Source organism: Montipora capricornis, chromosome 6 (assembly GCF_036669925.1).
Source record: "Montipora capricornis isolate CH-2021 chromosome 6, ASM3666992v2, whole genome shotgun sequence".
Lineage (NCBI taxonomy): Eukaryota > Metazoa > Cnidaria > Anthozoa > Scleractinia > Acroporidae > Montipora > Montipora capricornis.
Genome location: NC_090888.1, coordinates 47,841,492 through 47,861,491, shown reverse-complemented (window position 1 = coordinate 47,861,491; position 20,000 = coordinate 47,841,492). Strand labels below are relative to the sequence as shown.

At 38.9% G+C, this 20,000-nt stretch overlaps 1 protein-coding gene across 1 annotated transcript; it reads left to right on the top strand.

Annotated features, from left to right (window-relative positions):
• Positions 1 to 7,708: 7,708 nt before the first annotated feature.
• On the top strand, positions 7,709 to 12,446 carry LOC138050570 (uncharacterized). Its single transcript, XM_068896889.1, has 6 exons — positions 7,709 to 7,842; positions 8,647 to 8,936; positions 10,051 to 10,527; positions 10,616 to 10,840; positions 11,043 to 11,274; positions 11,640 to 12,446. The coding sequence occupies exons 1-6, from the start codon at positions 7,716 to 7,718 to the stop codon at positions 12,023 to 12,025; spliced, it is 1,737 nt and encodes a 578-aa protein (XP_068752990.1). The 5' UTR covers positions 7,709 to 7,715; the 3' UTR covers positions 12,026 to 12,446.
• The last annotated feature ends 7,554 nt before the right edge of the window (positions 12,447 to 20,000 follow it).

Genomic DNA, 20,000 nt, shown 5'->3' with positions numbered 1-20,000 from the left:
CTGTAGATTATTGTGCAGTGAATGTGTTTAAAGATGATAGTGTAGTGTTAATAAGAGTGGAAGGTTGAAGCATGCTCTGTAGCCAGTGGTGTACTGTCAGTGGATGATGCATTGGATGTGTTTTTAGATGACAGTGTAGGGTTGATGAGTGGAATGTTGAATGCATTGTCTGTAAGCAGTGGTGTACTGTCAGTGCATGATGCATTGAATGGGTTTGTAGATGACAGTGTAGGGTTGATGAGTGGAATGTTGAATGCATTGTCTGTAATCAGTGGTGTACTGTTAGTTGATGATGCAATGACTGTGTTTGTATGTGGCAGTGTGGCAATGATGAGTGGAATGTTAAATGCACTATTTGTATAGTCAACTCCCGCCTTGCAGACACCCCGCTATTATGGACAGCAGCTAAATCCCCAAAAGTTACAGGCAGAAACTTTATTCAGTCCCAACATCACAATTTTATTGTTTTCTCTCTCATTATAGCGGACACTGAGCAACATCTTGGAATATTTGCACACATACCAAGTCCCTTTTTTCTGCTTTTTAAGATTGTCCTTGTCTTTTTTGGTCCATTTCTGCTCGTTTTGTCCATCAATCTAAATTTCTTCATCTTTTTCTCTTAAGTTCGTCCAGTCTGTCCAAATGTTTCCTTCTGCCGTAAATCTTATAAGTAACTGGAATTTCCATTCCCAAGCCAGTTCCTCGATTGATGGGTTTTCCACAGATTTCTGCTTTTGCCTTGTAGTTAGCCTTTTTAAAAAAGACGACTCAATCCTCGTTAAACCTAATGGGATATGGCCAACAATGCGTTCAGTATCTTCTACAATAGCAACAACATGCGGATCTTTTGCATTTTTCAGTTGCCTCTGTAAAGGGGGCATTGTACCAATAACAGGTTTGGAAATGTCCTTGTAAGCATAGTGGCTTCGCATCCACGAGTAGTACTCTTTGCTTTCAACTCTTCCAATTTGATGACTGGCCATAACCAATACAGTGAATAAAAATAGCACAAGGTGAATTTGGTTTGCTCTTGACAGAACCACAGTGATCTTTGATCTCTAGCGTGACCACACAGAACTGTCATGCATGTGAAATATTTAAAACGTGACTAAAATGCACACTGTATGTAAAATCTTTTGTGTAATTGCAGCTGATACATATTGTACATTTCAAGTTTACACATGGTCTTTTGCAGCAAGTGTGTGTTGACCAGGCTATGTTCTATTGGAGACAGCATTGAATCATGCCGAAAGATAAAACAAAGGGGTGATGGGGTGGCAGTGATTATATTACTTTTTAGATAATTTGGCACAGAATAGTGAAGTCCAGTCCATACTAGGAAGTTTGTTTTTCGAATCTTTTTCGCGATAAAATCAAATGACTCAGTATTGTTCAAGTTAAATAACAGATCGCTTACGTAAAAAAGGTTGGAGTCGAAATAATTTTTATAGTAGACTGGAGAGCGATTCACACGAATTTCTTTATTGTTCCAAATTATATTATTCCAGTCCTTATTTGATGCAAAGTCTTCACGAAAATCAGACAGCCAATGCAAAAGTTCAGTATAGAATTGAGAATGGATTGAGAAGTCTTTTACATCGAAATTACAGTTACACAGGAAAAGTCCTCCATAGTTCGCTAGAAGATGATGCAAATAGCTTTTCCAGGTACCCATCTTTGAACCACGCTAGCCTTTCTCATAATGCTCCTTATCAGTACCTTTCCACAGAAATTTATAGGGATTTCGATTTAATTCTGTAACTACTACCTCTGGGGTTGGTATTAATGAAATAAATAGACCATTTTGGGGATTAAGAGAGCTTTGATTTGATAGGCTCATCAGGCTATTTAAGATCCAAGGGTTTTATTTTGTTTTTTCTTGAAGACCCGATCCAACATTCCTTCCGTTTTAGTACAATTAATCGCTAGACCGTATGCATTTTTGTAAACTTCTAATAAATCAAGAAGTGCCTGTAACGAGTTAATGTCTGAGAGTGTTGCACTCATATCACCCGCATAATGAAACAGTTTTGTTTCCTCTTTCCCTATAGTGATGCCAGTTACTTCTATATTTTGCCGAACAGCAATGGCTAAAGCTTCAGCTGCCAAGACAATAAGATATGGCAATAGGGGGTCACCTTGCCTTACTCCACGTTCTAAAGTGAAGAAGTCTGAAATCGTACCATTGTTTATAATACAGCATTGGAAATTTTATAAAGGGTTTTAACCCAACCAACAAATTGAGGACCAAAATTGAAAAATTCTAAACATTCTAAGATAAAATCCCATTCAACACTGTCAAAAGCTTTTTGAAAATCAAAAAATATCATTATTCCGGGAATATTTTCTTTAAGAGCAAATTCCATAATGTCAAAAATCGACTGTACCATTTAACCAATGTAGCAATCTTTGATTAAACCAGTTTGATTATAGTGGATGATATTAGGTAAAACATTTTTTAACCCAGAAGCTATGACTTTCGACATTATCTTTAAATTTACATTTTACAGAGAGATTGGCCGCCAGTTTTCTAATAAGGTATGATCTTTGCCTTTTTGTCAATAAGAGTTATTACAGATTGCTTTTGAGAGCTTGATAATTCTTTATCCTGAAAAGAGTCGTTTACACATTTTATGAAAGGTTCACTGATCAAGGGCCAAAGCTTCTTATAAAACTCAACAGTAATGCTGTCGTTTCCTGGCTCTTTGTTATTTTGAAAAGTTAGAAGGTCATATCTATTATCTGTCTCATTCCTACCACTCATGTATAAATTTGGTAATTGTGAAGAAGAGCTCCCCAAAAATCCTGTCGGCCGACTGTCAGTCAACTGTCGGTCGACAGTTGACCAACAGCTTACCGATAGTCTACCGACAGCTAACCAACAGGTTACCGATCAGTTAAGAAAAAAGAAAAATTGTGGTAAAAACGAGCAGTTAACGGGACATTCCGTAATGGTGATGTATGACTCGACAGACTTCACCTACTTACCGATCAACTGTTATCAGTTGTTATCAGATGCATATAGGATATATCACTTTCGTAATTTACAACACACCAGACAATCTAAGAATCGTATTTGAAGATAATTTAATCGAAAACTCGGCTAAAAACTCTGAAAACCATAAGCTACGTATCAATACAAACACTTTCCTTCAAATCGCCCTACAATGCAACACGGCCTCTTGTGGTATGTCATGTATGTATGAATGATGTTTACAATGTGGGCAAGTATCGCTAGCCAACGCTAAAACAATGGACAAAAGCCATATTAGTAGTATAAGTGCAGCTCAAGGTATCGTTATGAACTGCCTTTAACTCTTTTCGCGTAGTTTAGAAGCAACAGACAAGTAAATGCTTACGATCATTTTAGTTTGTCCCGCCGACAGGTTACCGACACGTTGCCAACAGGTCACCGACAGTCGGCCGACAGGGTTTTTGGGGAGCTCTTCTTCATAATTACCATAAATTCTGATAGAAACGCTTTTGTTCAGATCGTATTGTAAGGGAATCTGTTGTTACCGATTCATAAATGGTCAATTTTTGCATATGCTTCTTTATGTGATTTCTCTTCTCCAAGTTGAGAAAATACTTTGTGCTCTTCTCGCCATGTTCGTAACAGGGACCCATGCACAAATAATTATTCCTTTAGTTTTTTCTTCGTAAAACAATTCTAGCTTTTCTTTTGCTGCATGGAAGAGATTTGCATCTGCATCACAAGGGTCTGATTCATAAAATTTACTACCATGTGTATATTCGTTTTGGAGACATTTTTCTTTGTCACTTTTAGAATACTGGCCTGCATTGGCTCTTATATTATATTTAATCCATTCCCATGTAGTCTGATTGTCCACAAGTTCTTTTTGTCCATCAGCAACCCAAATCTGAATCTTCTGGGTGACATCATCTATATACGATTCTTCTTCTAAAATAGAACAGTTTATTTTCCAAAGACCAGGTTCTTTCACTTGATTACCTTTCGAGCCAAATTCCATAATTACGGCTGCATATGATCGGTTTTTATAGCTGGACATATATTGGTCGAAATGACCAAGTCCTGGAAATTATTAGAAATTAGCCAATAATCTAGGCAACAAAAAAATCTTTGAAGACATATGACTCCAAGGAAAACTGTTTACACGAGGATTTTTGACTCGCCATATGTCAATTAAATTAAAAGCACTCGATACTAATAACAACCAACTTTCGGAGTGTTAATAAACCACCTTTTTTGTCAATAATTCAGTCATGTCCAATATACACAAACTGATACGGTTCGAAACTACAAATTTACGATCCATACCTTTTGGCAGATCGTAAAAGACGGTTTCGGTCTGTATACAATCAGAAAATTGTACCTCATTAGTGGGACATTAATATAAATCACGTGTTATTCACGCAAAGGGGTCACAGCAGTTTGTGTAAACGCAGTTTTTGGTCCGTATACGATCGGAAAATTGCATCTCATTAGGGGGTCATCAATATATATCACGTGTTATTACAGCGAGAGGTCACAACAGTTTGTACGGATCGTGAACGCAGTTTACGGTCCGTATACGCTCCGTCAAATGCATCTCATCAAGCATTTGAAGCAGGAGAAAATGTCAATCAAGGCATGCTGCCACCACAAGCAAACCAGACATGCATGTGTACCTCAGTCTTTAAGCGTGAGCGACAATATGACCCGTTTAGAGCGAAAAAAATTATCTGAATCGATGGACACTGCCACAACAAACAAGCCACATATGCATGTATACTTTGTTCTTTAAGCGTGAGCGACAATAGGACCTGTTCAGAGCAAAAAAAATTATTAATCTAGGATACTTTCACAGGATTCATGCCTCATATGCATGTATACCTTGTTCTTTAAGCGACAATATGAATCGACAGATACTGCCACAACAAAGAAGCCACATAAGCGTTTATGCGTAAGCGACAATATGATCCGCTTAGAGCGAAAGAAATTATCAATCTAGGGATACTTCCACAAGAAACAAGTCCGATGTGCATGTATACTTCATTCTTTAAGCGTGAGCGACAACATATCCCGTTTAGAACGAAATAGTTTTTTAAAAGAGGATACATGTATGTATTAATGAAGAAGGTAACTGGAACCACAAAACAATGAAGCTACTTTGTTCTTTATGCTGGGTGCTTTTTTGAAAGGGTTTACATCTTCCTTAAGGATGCAAGTTCAATGCGAGTAATTTCTGTTCTTTTGAAAACCCTCAGGAAATAATTTATTTCAGGTGAACGTGGGGTAGTGATTGTGTGCGCGATGTCTACGCTGTAATGAGTTGTTGATCCTGGTAGTCACTATGACAGCTGTTTCGGTCTCATTTGCCACCCGCTTTTGCCAGCCAAAACATACTCATGAAACAGAAATTTTAAACGACATTGGTCTATAACTGGCATGTTATTGAACCTTGATTCTGTTGGTAAATGACTTTTGTGATGTTTGGTGGCTCCTAAAGGAGCCTTTGTGATAGTTTCATTCGTTCCTTGTTATTTCTGCTTCGGCAGGCCGTTCAGGAATAGGAGCTTATTGTAGTCCACATCAAAGTAGAACCACTTGTCCTTTTTGGTGTCTTCATTCATGACAATAAAATCCACTTGTCACGCCCTCTTCTCTGCTTTAACAATGGATTCAGCCCAATACTGCGCTAGCATGATCAAAGTTGGCGCACAGCCGTTCCCGAGAAGAAAGAGTACCAATTTGAAGGTTTCCGTGTCGCTTGGTGGCTTCTGCCAAAAAATTAGGCACATGTCCTTGTGCCAACGTTTCAAAGGAAAGAACGCGTCTCCGTCTATTACTTCCATTAATTTTATTCTTTCCTCGATTACTTCTGGTTTGGATAAAAGTGCGATTTCTTCGCGATAAACTCTCAAAGACACCATGATGCTGAGTAGCAAAAATGAATCTGTTGTTTACTGTTCACTGCCTTAAATAGCGTTATTTGCAATCATCACACTTCTATTTCTCTTTTTTCACTTTTTAATTCATATCCGAACTAGTTTTCTTTTGTTATTTCAGTTGCCACGTGTTATTTGCTGGTTTGCATGTATTGTTGCTTATTATTCAATGCATCAAAGAACACAAAAGTGAGTAATTGTAGACGCCGCTGCACGCGGTTTATTTTTGTCATACTTGCTGCATGTAATTGGCCGCTTTGCATGTATTGTTACTTGTTAGTCAAGCATCAGTTGAAGACAACATTGAATAATTGTTGACGCTGCTGCGCGCTTTTCATTTTTATTGTATTTAGAAAACGAGTTAGGTGTTCGTACATTTACAATCTCTTGCATATGGAATGTTACCAAGGCCAAAAACCGCAAATTAAATTCCGCATTGTAAATTGTGAAAAGTTACGCATGCTACAATGCTACAATGAGGTACTGCGGTTTTTTTTTCCAGTTTAGTTACTATCACTTATCAGGAGCCATAATCGGGGATGGAGACCGTAAGTATTGGGATCCGCGCGGAACCATGATATGGGACAATTTTTCTATTTTTAGAACAAATTGCGCCATCCTGACGTCATATATCTGCGCGGACTCACGCACAATTCGTGGGTTCTCGCGTGGATGTTGTCCTCTTGCGTAATCAAATGGCGTGATAATAAAATGGCGGGCGAAAGTTGCGATTTTGTACAGTGATGCCAGGGGATAACAGCTGTGAATAAATTGATATGGAAGTCGATAGCTCTGTTAAAAGAGCAAATGATTTAAATTTGGAAGAAGTCAGCTCAGCCACTCAACAAAAGAGAGTGAAAATGGTGTTTAAGACACTCTGGGATGACACGAACAGTGAGAAACCCTTTCAGGTACGTGGTACGCAAGTCGATTAATTAAATTTGTTGCTTTTAGTTTAATTCACGGCATCGGTTTTCACGCTCTTTCCCGGGCTTTCTGGACTAAAATAAATTAATTAACACCCAATATACTTCAATTATGTGCAGGTTGGTAAGCTTAACCTTCGTGAACACATTCTTGCCAAGAGCAACGAATTAAGATCTCTTGAAGCCATCGCGTCAGATCTCCAGGATCCCAGAGTAGAGGCTCGTGTCGAGGTTGTGGAAAGAAGTGGAAAGCCATCCCTGGTTGTCGTCAAGAAACGGAAAGCCTCTCTCTCTGACGACGTGCCTTTTGACGACGTGAGACTCGTTGTTGATGCAAATGGTGAATATCGTTTGTTTGTGTACCACTTTGAGCTCGTAAGAAGGGGCACAATTAATATTAATCAGCCGCGACAACTGAGAAATGCAATAAACGAAGTCGTCGAGAATCGTCCTTGTCCTGGAGTGGACACTAGGATAACTGGCCAGCAGGATTATCTGTCCTCAGAAGTAGAAGAACAGACCCTTCCTTGGCACAGAGTTTTGTCAAGAAATTGCGCGCGATTGATAAAAAATGCCCAATGTGAGAGTGGAAGAAAGTGTCGATGTTGCTACAAAACAGAACAAAAACTGTCAGAACGCTTAAACCAAAAGAAGTCTCTGACTGAAGAAGACGTAAGGAGCAGACAATCTGTGTCATCCAAAGTTCGCTTCTCTTGCCTCAGTCCAAAGAGCCAAAGTAAGCGATTGAAAAATATGCGGCAATCAAGGAAAAACATGACAAAGCAGGTCAAACGGTACAGAAAGAAGTTCTCTGTTTTAATGTCTGATACACATAGCTCTGACTTGGACAAATTGATGGAGCGAATTGAATCTACACCCATGGGAAGAAAGGAATTTGAAAAATGTGTGGCAGAAGCTGATAGTTTACGACCCGGTGCAGGGCAAGTCTTGCGTGAGATATGGGATTCGGACAAAGTGAATTTCCGAAAAGATCAGGCAAAAAACGGTAAGTTTTTAGAAGGTGTGTAATTTGATCTACATGCTTCAGGATACTCCGAAATGCAAAATTGTAAATTGGTCAGAAGATGATAAGAAATTAAGTAAGAGGAATTATCAGTAATTTTGCGTGATAATCAGTAACCAAATAACTTAAGGGGCTGTGTGAAGGATACGGGAAGAGAAAAGTTCACACTTTGGCACAAATATATCTGATCATCCCTGGTGTGTTTTATAAACTTCACTGTTCCAGACCACCACCCTCGCCCCCCTCCTCTCTTCCCCTGCATAGGGCTTTGTATTTCTCACTTAGGGTGTTCGGGCGAATGTCAGAGGAAAAGAGGAGAAAATATAAATAATTTCTGTACTTTTTAAATGTGTTGTATCTTTCAAGAGGGTTAAATAGCTTGGGCCAGGCCACTGGTCCCCTTCAAGGGTTTAGTCACAATTTCTTACATACTTCCCTCTCCGTTTTATATGGAAGTCCTCTCAGGTGTTCAAGAACACTAATAATTTTATCAATAAGAAATGCTTTTAGTTACTCTACAGACATGTATGTACAATGCTTTTTCTTCTAGGCCCAATCCATCTCATGATCACAAGGGATTCTGTTACAAACTATTCTTGCATTAAATTTTGAAATCCTGTATTACCCAGATATTTAGATGTGTTGATTTAGTAATCAGGCAATTGCTTTGGTTTTGGTTATACCACAATTTGAGGTTAGCTGAGAAGTCTAATTGGTAAGTAAACTGGTTTGATTTTGGTTTTACGACACTCAGCTTAAAACTGTTCTATACACGTTCTATTAAAGGATATGGACATCGATCTAATCGTTGGACTCAGGCGACTTGGCGAGTGGCTCTTGCTATTTATGCACGCTGCCCGGTCCTGTTTGATGACCTCAAGAAGCTGGACATTCTCCAGCTTCCATGCAGGAGATCCTTGGAGAGGGTAATGGCAAAGAGAACAGTAGAGGAAGGTATCCATGAAGAAAGAATCATCGAGCAACTCACTTTGTTTAATCAATTTAAAACCACTGCAGTCCTTAGTGGAAGACCAGAGCCACTGGGAGTTGGAGAACTCTTGTTTGATGAGACAAAGGTGAATAGAGGGTATTCCCTTTGCTTATCATAACAACCATATTGGTGTATCTGTATTTAAGTTTTACTATATCTTCCTTAATGTTTGGTACATCTACATGCATATACATGGCAATCATCAATGATGTTATTTGAATCATTATAGGGCTCATTGCAGATCATGAAGTAATATAACCTATTTAAATTTTAAGCGTTTTTTTGCTGTATTGTTGAAACATGGAGTATGAACTGAGTTAAATTTGACAAAGTTAAAAAACCTAGCTCAATATGCAGTTTCGTCTGACCCCTTTTGTTATTGCATATACAGTTTTATGTTGTTGTTAGTGTAAATTAAACTGTTACTTTCAGATCCATTCAGTAACTCAAAACTGTTATTGGATTGGTGAAGCCTTTAAAGTGCCCATGCAGTACAAAATAATTGCTGCTTATTTGAAATGATTTTCAAAGTAAAGAAGAATGGAATTTCCCTTATAATTTGGAATATCTTTTTTCATTTTAGAGATATTCATGTTTTTGTATTAATCATGCCAATGAGGAAAGTGATCATGTCATAAATAGCTCCACTTGAACAACAAAATACTGAATCAAGAATATCTCTAGAAATATTGGAGCAGTGATCTTCAAACTTATCAATAGAAATGCACATCACAAGCAAAACAGAATGACACCTGCTATGTTGTTGCCATGGCAGTGCTCTTGGATCCAGTCTCTGTCTGGGGAAAACAAATATCTCCATTTCCAACTTTTTAAACTGGGACAGAGGGTCTTTCTCAGAGATTCACACATGGTTTACATGCATTTTTTCTTACCTCTCCCCAGTAAGATTATTGGCAGTGAATTATCCTTCTTTAAGATGATCTGGAAATTTTAGTCTTAATTGAAACAGGAACAGCAGCATAACTGTTGTCATAGCAATGGCACAGTGGATTTTGTTTCTTTTGTGATTTACATTTTTTTTAATATTTATGGAGGTATTCTTGATTGAGTGTTGTACTATTTTAGTGAAACCACCGATGATGTCATCACTTTCCTCATTTGCATAATATAAAAAATATTTTAACTGGAATTTCTGACCATGAAATGCTTTTGAAATAATTGTAAGTTGTAATTAACAGGTGCAGAGTAAGATTCAGATCCGTTGCACAGATGGTGTTGCCATTGGCTATGCAATGAATGAAAATGACTGGTCATGTCTTCATGATGTTTATGAGTCCCTGTTCATCTCAGAAAATGGAGCTGGTCAAAGGGCAAGTTACGTTCTTCAGACCTACTGGCGGGATATGACATCTGGGTTTGAGTTTGCTGGGCCTTACTTTCTCCGTGAGGTACCCCTGGATGGAAAGTTTCTACATGACATCGTCTTCAAGGTGATCAGTACCCTTGAAAATTACCGGTTCCATGTCATTCTATTGGTTGGTGATGGAGCTTCCTGTAACTTAGCCCTTTTTAAGAGGCTTTGTGGCTATGCAAATGAGCAGCTCCCAGTAGAAGACAGTGGTGCTGAACGATACCAGTTCAAGGCCAGTTTCATCAATCCATTCAGCACCAGATCAGACAAAACCTGCTTTGTCATGATATGCCCTGCTCACCAGGTAAGGTATTATAATAATTCAAGTATTTAATTATTCTCATGTGTACAATTTGTAACACCTGGGTGTTATTGTTTCTTATATTGTCCAGTTGAAGAACATCATTGCAGCTTTGTACAGTTCAAGGAACAAGGGGAAAAAAGCTTTCGAGAAGGGAGGCACTACTTTTGGCTGGCAGCCAATAATTGATCAATATTACAGGGATCAAGAGAGATCTGCAAAAGGTCTGGGTAGGCGTGTCCCTGGTCTGAGGTATAGCTATGTGCAACGTGACTGCTGGACAAGACTAAATGTTATGCCTGCAAAGATAATGCAGGTAAGAGAGGGAAAATTATGTTAAATTTATAGAACTTTATGGTTCTATTCCTTAGCTTGAAATTGACTAAAGAATGATAATTTATGTCATATATACAGATCCTGGCAATAATTAAGGTTCAAATATTTACAATTGAGATGAAGCTTCCATTTTTATGAATGGAACAGTGATAAGTGGTTTTGTCTACTTTTACATTCTACAGCAACGTTATATGATTGCAGCCTTGGAAGAATATGCAAATTTGAGTAGTGAAGGCCCAGAGAAAACTGATGTTGTGAAAGAAACAGCAAGGTACCTACAAGCATGCCACCACATTTTTGAAAAGGGAATCCTTAGCCATGTGTTTATAAGATCCAATGAGTCAGCTGTATTCAAAAACATACAACAGGGATGGAGATATTTCGAAGAATGGGCAGAGGAGCACAACAACACAGGTATGCTTACATCAAAAACTTTATTCAACAAACTGTATTAAGTCATTTGTCCATTAAAAAAGCAATCAAAAGATTAAAAGTCAAACAATGGGTCACTTCACCTGGCTGTCATTATGGTTGAAAATGAAAGCTAGTCTGTTTGATCCCTCCAAGTCTGTTTTTTCCCTCCCAAATTTCTCAAAGCACTTTTCAGGGTAGGCAAGGTAGCTCTGCATGCACCCTAATAGCCCTTGTAATGGGTTTTAAGTTCTCCTCTGGGTTGATTGGTGAACCAAAGAAAGTTCTTGAAGAGGGGTGGTTTGGTCATGTGGTTTCAAGTATTTCTGGGGGCAATAAAATCTTTGATGAATGCTTTTCTGCTGCAGGAGTTGGTGGGCTTGATGTAGAAGATGCATTCAGCTCTGTTGGAGATGATCTACACCTCCTTTCTTATGAGGATCCCAAAGATTTTTTTATTACTGGTAATAACTTCCAGGATGTCATTTCAAATGTCAGGGAACGGGCAAGCATGAAACAGAAATCAGTTGGCATCTTTGTGTCTGTTGGGAGGACAGTAGTAATTTTAGTTTGGGAAAATGGGGCATGTGCAATTTTTGATAGCCACAGGCATTTACAGTATGGGTGTATACTTTCCCATTCCCTACCATCCAAAGAAAACGAGTTAATATTGTGGCTAGCCAAGACATACCAGAAGTTTTACAGCACCTCGATACAGTATGCCCAAATCACTTGGGTGGAGTACAACAGATAATGTGCCTCTGTCATTTCAGAAAAAAAGTACATTCAGTACAGTTAAAAACTGTTGTGTGGCTGAAGTTGAAGTAAATTGATTTCTCCTCCAAGCATTTCATTTTGTTAGTAGATAACAATTCTTGTCATAAAATCTCATTTCAGCCTGGAATTTTAATTTTTTAATGAAATGCTGTGTCTTTTTTAAGCTGGCTGCACTTTGGCATTAGTCATTGGTCACCATTTACATAGGAACAAGAAAATGTGACACCAAAATATATTAATTGTTATAAATAGTCTTTTAAAGTCATTTGACTGCACATATTAAAAACTTTTCTTGATCCTTTATTTATTACATATTTAAAATGGTATGTACTGGTGTGCATGTAACTTACAAAACTTGAGCCATACCTGAGAACTATAGATATTAATTATGTCTTTGTGCTATAAGGACATGCAGTCCTTTGATGGGTCTTTCATTGAATTCATACAATATATTGAGTGCAAGTTTCAAGTTCAAAATAACATTATTCTATCACTCAGACACATTTTTTTGGTTAATTTTTCTGCAGCTCTAACAGTTACTGAGTTGGAGTACCAATGTACCTGATAAGCTGAGTACAGCTCTCAATAAAAAGATCAAAGACCTCTTCAAGCTGTCACTTTGGTTATTCTTTTGTTATATTACTTACTATTGTTTTTCAGTAAAAACGAGACTTGTCATATTATATAAGGCAAGCTGACGTTGCCCTAAGTATAAACTATCACAAAGAGACCACTTGAACTGGTCTGCTGCCTAGAAGAAAGCGTAATTAAGTTTGTAAGATCATATTATTAAGCATCCTTAATTAATTAAGTACGCTTATCGACACTGTAAGTTTTCAGCTTGTCCCTCAAGCTTTGGTCGGCTGAAACGACTTTGCCCTCCTGAATCAGTTTTTTCTCTTCTTGAGCACTATAGAATTCCTTAAATCTGGTATTACATATTCTCTTTACTAGCTCTTGCCATATGGAGCAAGCCCTAATCTCTTCAAATGGTGCTGTGCATGCCCTTTTTGATGCTGCCAAAAATAACTCTTGTAGCTCCTCGTCTAAAGCAACTGATTGTTTTGTCAGCTTCATAAGGTTTTTTGGATATCTCTTCAGATTTTTTTCAGTCAACATTTCTCTTATTCTTTTATCTAACGTTAACAAAACAACAGTAAACTTACTATTGAAGAAAGTCAACTTTCCCTCGTCCAACCTTTTTAGACCCAATGGCAAAGATGTTTTCTCCTCTGCAGAACAGACCATTTCAGACATAATTTTAACTTCGGCTGCATAATTTTCCTTTGTCGCTTCTGAAACTCTCCTGGCTCCTTTCCGCCCATTAACAATCTTTTCTCTTCCTTTCCGTAGTTTGTGCAGCGCCGCCCCAGATACTCTAGCAACGTCCACAAAGTCGGAATCGACAACAGTGTCCGCGCCTTCACTTGCATTTGTTTGGGTTTTCCGTTTGTCAGTGTCAATCTTAATTTGCATGACTGCGCTGTGAAAATTTTCGTAAAGTGCCCAGTAGATGGTGTTAAGAACAACGGCAGCATGAAAGTTGACTTCGTCTGTTTCATTCTCCTGCAACTGAATGGTGGTGACAATTATCTTTTTCATGTTTCTCCAGACTTCTGATTCCTCCACCGTCAACAACAATTGGGAACAAATAACTGAAAACGAAGCCCTTTTGTCACTGTTTTTCACCTTAGCGCTGGATATCTCGGTGAAAGCTTTAATTATTTTGGAGTAAATATCCCGACAAAGCTTCACAAACATTACCCTGATCGTGTCGCTATTGAGTAGGGTGGACACCATTTGCTTGCGAACTGGAAATATTGACAATGATTTTTCATTTCTTAATTCATTTTCGCAATGTGTTTGTGCACTCAAAACGTAAGACTTAAGAGTCTCCTCCAGCCTTTTTACGTCGTCGTTAGAAAGGTATTTTCCAGAACTCTTTTTCCTTTTCTCTTTACTGGACTCATTCCCCTGTTTGTTTCTGGCTTTTGGTACCTTTTTCCTCCTTACATCTTTCTGTCCTCTGCTAGGCGATTCCTCCCCAGACATGTCCGACGAATCATTTCCACTGGATAGGTCGGAAAAGTCACTCCACTCGTCTTCTGAATCATCCTCACTTTCATGTTCACTGTCAAGGTCAAGGAAGTTGTCAAGGAGGGCTTGGCTTAAATTTGGAAGCGATACTGCTGAGAGAAATCCTATATCTGCCTCATTCACGAAGGTAATATCGCCCGCCATTTTCCCTGCGCGACATCCTCGAAAATCCTCGCAGCAATGTACGTGCGTGTCGCGCACGCGATGGCGCAATTTGTTCTAAAAATAGAATAATTGTCCCATATCATGGAGCCAACCCCAATACTAGAAATGGCGCGCGCTTACGGTCTCCATCCCCGATTATGGCTCCTGCACTTATACTGGGATTTATAACAGATGCATGAAACCAGAAGGTCAATGTTTTAATTGTTTACCACGCAATGTTCTGGCGTTTGTCCGTTTTCAACAATTACACGCTATTGTTAAGGACAATTGCTGCATGTAACGTCTGGAATACCATCTCACCTTTCTATTGGATCTAGTAAATCTATTCCCAGAGCGGGGCCTATGTTTCAAGGCAGTTATTTACCTATTTAACTTGCAACGTAGTATTATTACAGATTCTTCAGTTCATGGTTATCAAACACATCGAGGCTTCAGCACATGATCACGCCTACATGTACCACTGAGCAATAGCAGTATATCTAACCGGCTCAATCATATCGACCTGAATCTACAAACTTGTTTCAATTATGATCTAGACTGGTCCTTGTTGCCGCTGAAACTTCGTGAGGTATTTATTAAAGCCTGTTAATTTTTTTTATTTATCCAGATTAAGTAAAGAAAGCAAGATTCCCTTCATAGATGAATGTCTGTTTCTCGCACGATTTGATTTAAATAATGAGAATGCACTATAACTGTACTAGGGTTTTCCTTGCTTGTTCGATTTTTTACACCATTGCGATCAGTTAGCGCAACCTCTAAGACTCAATTTACTTATTTCACAGATGTGCCATCTTTTTGGTAAGGCGATGAAACAACGAGACACAACAGTCCTCATAGGGATGCTCACGACGTTGTCATTTGCTATGGGCCATGCTACTTTGTCTGTAAAAGATTTGAACCAGTTATTGTGTGGATGGCAATTGTTTTTCCTATAGCTAAGAATTTTTCTTATACGCACTGCATCAGTAACTTCTTCTCTAACATTTGACAACATTTGGAAGGAATGAGGTCGTTTCGCCCCAGGTCTCACTCAAACTCGTTTCGCCCAAACTTAAAATTGATTCGCCAAAACTTTAAAGTGGTTCATTGCAAATTAATTTGTAATGCTGGGGGAGAAATTTAACCTTTGTAAGTTGTTAGTTGTTGGTGTGATTCTAAATTATCCATGTCACTACCACCATTCCTTTTTTGCTGCCCAAGCCACACCTGGTGATTGGTTGCCGGTCGTATTTTTCAAACTTAACAAACCTTTTACTTTAGAATATCAAAGGCCATTTAAACCTTTTTCTTAAATATTTGAATGGTTATAGAGTTATAGAATCTAAATGTATGTGTTGGATACCGCGCGTGTAGATTATAAGCGTTGTTGTGCTCGCATAGCAAGAAAGTGAAACAAAGTCAGTGGGATTGTATTTGAACATTTAATAAACCTTGGACGACTTTTATCTGTAGACTAAATAGGGTCTCGACAGTGCTGGTTTTTTTCAAGTCAAACATCTATTTCCTATTAAAACGTATCTTACAATATTTCTTGGGAACTAACTTTTGGTTGGGGCATTGATTAGTTACGTGTTGATGCCGACCGAAGAGCTAGCTTTTTCTTCCACATTAAGTCTTTAATTTCACCATTTTCAATTACTGGGCTACGAGTAGTTTCCCTTCGCTCTCCGAGGACGCGATAGAAAACCACGGGAGTTCATGTGGGCACTTGGATATAATGATTTATCATTTTCTCAGCTCGTGAGTGGGTGAAATTTAAAAAAATACTGTAATCAGATTGGTTCCTGGAGCGGAATTTTCTGATATGGACCGCTACATCAGGCGGAATCCATCGAGTTGAGCTATTTTTGTGAATGAATTACCGGTTATCGTCAATCTTTCACCCCTTATACTTCCATACACGATTAATCAATGCAAGTTTATTTCTATCCACCTTTAGTTTGCAAGGAAAGTTACTGTAGGTAAATTCAATTGAAATTCTGTGAGAGTTTTGTAGATTTGGTAGATAATTGCGGCAACTCGGTTTGTATTCCGGCATATTGAGCACGTTGGCGATTCATTGCATTTGCGACAGCTAACTAACAACATATCACCGAAATATTTTTATTTGGAAGCCGAATCAATTTATAGGTAAATTGGGACGCTAAAACAATACGCAGCTCCACGCGAACAATCGGCAACAAACCTAAGTCCCCTTACTGAGACGCGATTTTTAGATCGTCACTGATTGAAAACGGGTTATTCCATCCGTACAGACTGTGCAAACCCCTTCACTGTGGTAAGAAGCGAATGTATTATAAGTCCCCTTAATGAGATGCAATTTTCAGATCGTGTACCGATTGAAAACGGCTTATTCCATCCGTACGGACCGTATGGATCGACAACCCGTGGAACCCCCTTCACTGCGGTAAGATGTGAATATATTCTAAGTCCCCTTAATGAGATGCAATTTTTCGATCGTGTACGGATTGACAACGGCTTATTCCATCCGTATGGACCATACTGATCGACAACCCGTGAAACCCCCTTTACTGCGGTAAGATGTGAATATATTCTAGATGCAATTTTCAGATCATGTACGGATTGCACGAATGGACGAACAGTACAGATCGAGATGGGGAATTTTCAAACTGTATCAGATTGTGTGTATTGGACAACCCTCGAATAACAGAGTCTCCAGCTACCTGATAACTTCTTTCATTGACAGAAAATTCAGTCACTCCTGTCACGTCAGTGTTACTGTTCCAGTATGAAAGGGAAAAAATAAACAGCAAATTATGAGCCATGAGTTGGAATATTTAACCCACTCACAATAAATTAAATTTCTGATACTTCCAATTGTAAAATAATACACTTGTTTTCTAGCCAAATACATTTGAAAAGAAAAGTATATGTAGTCATTCCCTTGTAATGGAAAATGTCGCATGTAGTATAACTACATGAGGGCATTCAAAATTCGGTTGCGATTGTCAGAGGAACAGGAAAAAAGTAACAAAAGTTGATACAAATTAAAAGGGTCATGAAGCCACATTATGCAAGTTAAAAAATACATGAAATCTACAATAGCTTAAAGCGAATGCAATATACCTCGTTGTATCAACATCCCATTCTGTAAGAGAGATGTTCGGTGACTTCATAATCCTGGCTGGTTTAGCAGCTACAGGAGTAGAAGTAAGTGCAGGACCTTCAGAAAGGAACAAATACATCAATTTTGTGCCGTATATTTCAACATTATGTCTGAAGAAATGCGCAGAACAGTTGTATAACGTTACTAAGTAAGCTTGCCAGACCATTTACAAATTACATTAAACATCTTGAACACTCACCTTTACTATCATGTCGTCGAATTTTAGCAAAAGAGGGATCATCTTCCCTGTGAGCTTCTTTTCGTTTCTTAACGCTTGCTACGTTATTTTCCCTAAGATATAACGTATTGGTTTCACAATAAGGCCAACGAAATATAAAGACAGAAACCCCAAAACAACACTTGTAAACACAATCTTTTATGCACCTTCGCCATCTTTCCAGAGAGAGGAGATGACTTGCAAATTCCCACAAATCGTTTTAGTATTCACCCACGAAGAGAATATCAAATTGTCTAGCGATATTCGAGTGTGTTCTCTGTTCCAAACACGAGGCTTTTGAGCAATAGAGCTGTAGATCCTCTTGCGACCGCTTCCGGCTCGATGGCCTCCACGGCTCAACATGTCAACACACGATCAAATCCCTTCCAAACAGCAAAATCAAAGGAAAAAAGCAAAGAACAGCAACGAAGATAGTGAATTTGTTTCTGAACGGTACTGGATACAGTACTTGGTTTACTAAAGTGACCACGATGGCTCTGATTGTGTAAGATACTCACAACCCACACACTGCTCCACACTGCTTTGAAAAAGTTGGCAAACTTTTTCAAAAAATTTGGCATGCTGTCACACATGCGCCACCGGTGACACTGCTCCTTTAATGCTGTCAATAATTTTTGTATCAAAAACGATTTGGCTGGATCACAAAATCCTCCGAGTTTGTGAGCGTAAGAAAATGGCAGAAAGATGTAAAGTTATCATAGAATAAGCCAATTTTCGGAAAGAAAGATGTGAAATATAAAGTGGGAGACAGACAGGAGATAATGGCAACGTGGGGTTAGGGGACCTTTAAAATTAAACATAAAGTTGACGAAAGACGGCCCACGCACGTTGATGCGGTCTCTGGGTTCCTTTAGTTAATGCTAAGCTCAACAAGCCACTCAAGTTAGAGACCAACCCTTGGGCAGTGGGTTGTGGGGTACTGTAGTTGGATTCTGGTCTACATCCAGTGAGAGTTCCTTGAACTTTGCTACCTGACAACGTGAAATGTAATCGGCTATTATTGTAAAACCCGGGAATGTGTTTTGCGTGAAATAATACATTGTGTTTGAGGCAACTTAGCACTAAATCCCTGATCAACACCATAATACTCTTGGACGTCTGTTTATTGATAATGTCAACAATGGCAGCATTATCAGTAAAGAATATTACACACTTATCAGCCATTAAATGTCTCCAAAATGTGTATCGCGAGGACAATAGGAAATAACTCTTAAAACTGCAATGCTATAAGATTTCCACATAACCGGCCATTCTCCGCCGAACCAGTGCTTACCAAAGACAGCCCCGAAGCCTATTGAGCCCGCTGCATCGGTATAAAGCTGAAGGGTATGCGACGTTTCCCATGTATCTTCAAGGAAAAATGATTTGCCGTTGAACTCGCCTAAAAACCGCATCCACGAAAGGAGATCCTGTTTCGAGCCTTTACAGAAACGAATGTGGTGGTGTGGCTTTTGGACGCCCTTGGTAAGATCGATCAAGCGACGAAGAAAAGCACGGCCCGGGACAATAACTTTACAAGTAAAATTTAGTAAGCCTATTAACGACTGAAGTTGTTTTAGCCTCACTGTGCGATATTTATAAAAATTGTGCAAGAGCATGCAGTATTTTTGAAGCTTTTCGTCAGGTAGACGCACTTCTCCTTCTCTTCTCACTGAATCAAGGGTAATGCCTGCAAATTGCAGGCACCCAGGCTATGAATAGACAACCACTCCAATGCGGTACTAAAAGCTTCAAAAATGTTGCATGAAGAAGAAAGACCCATGGGGAGCCACCGGTCAAAGTAATACAAGTTATCGAACTTCATACCCAGCAAGGAATAGTCGGCAGGATGAATTGGTGTAATACGAAAAGCCGACTTGATGTCGGTCTTAGCTAAAAAACAACCTTCCCCGGTGGCTTTAATGCCTGTGATCGCATCACTAACGGATGCGTATTTGACAGAGGAACAATAGTCAGGAATAGCATCATTAACCGAATTTCGTTTTGTATAGGATAAATGACGAATCAAACGAAATTCAGACAGGTCTTTCTTGGGTACAACGCCCAAGGGAGAGGTACAAAGGGGGAGTTCTAAAAGGACCCACAATTCGGCCTGCATTGCATTCCTTGCGCAATTTCATTCTAGCAATTTCCTGTTGGGCAAGGAAGCCCATCACCAACAAAATTAACACCAAAGCCACAACGGAAACCATCAACAAGAAAATGCTTTTTGTGTTGCTTATAACAGTGTAAGAGGCATTCAAGCCTGTCCACCCTTACAGGGGTAACTGGCGAGCTGTGAGGGGCCTGATACTTGAGTAGAGTTTCCTTTTGGTTTTACTCCAC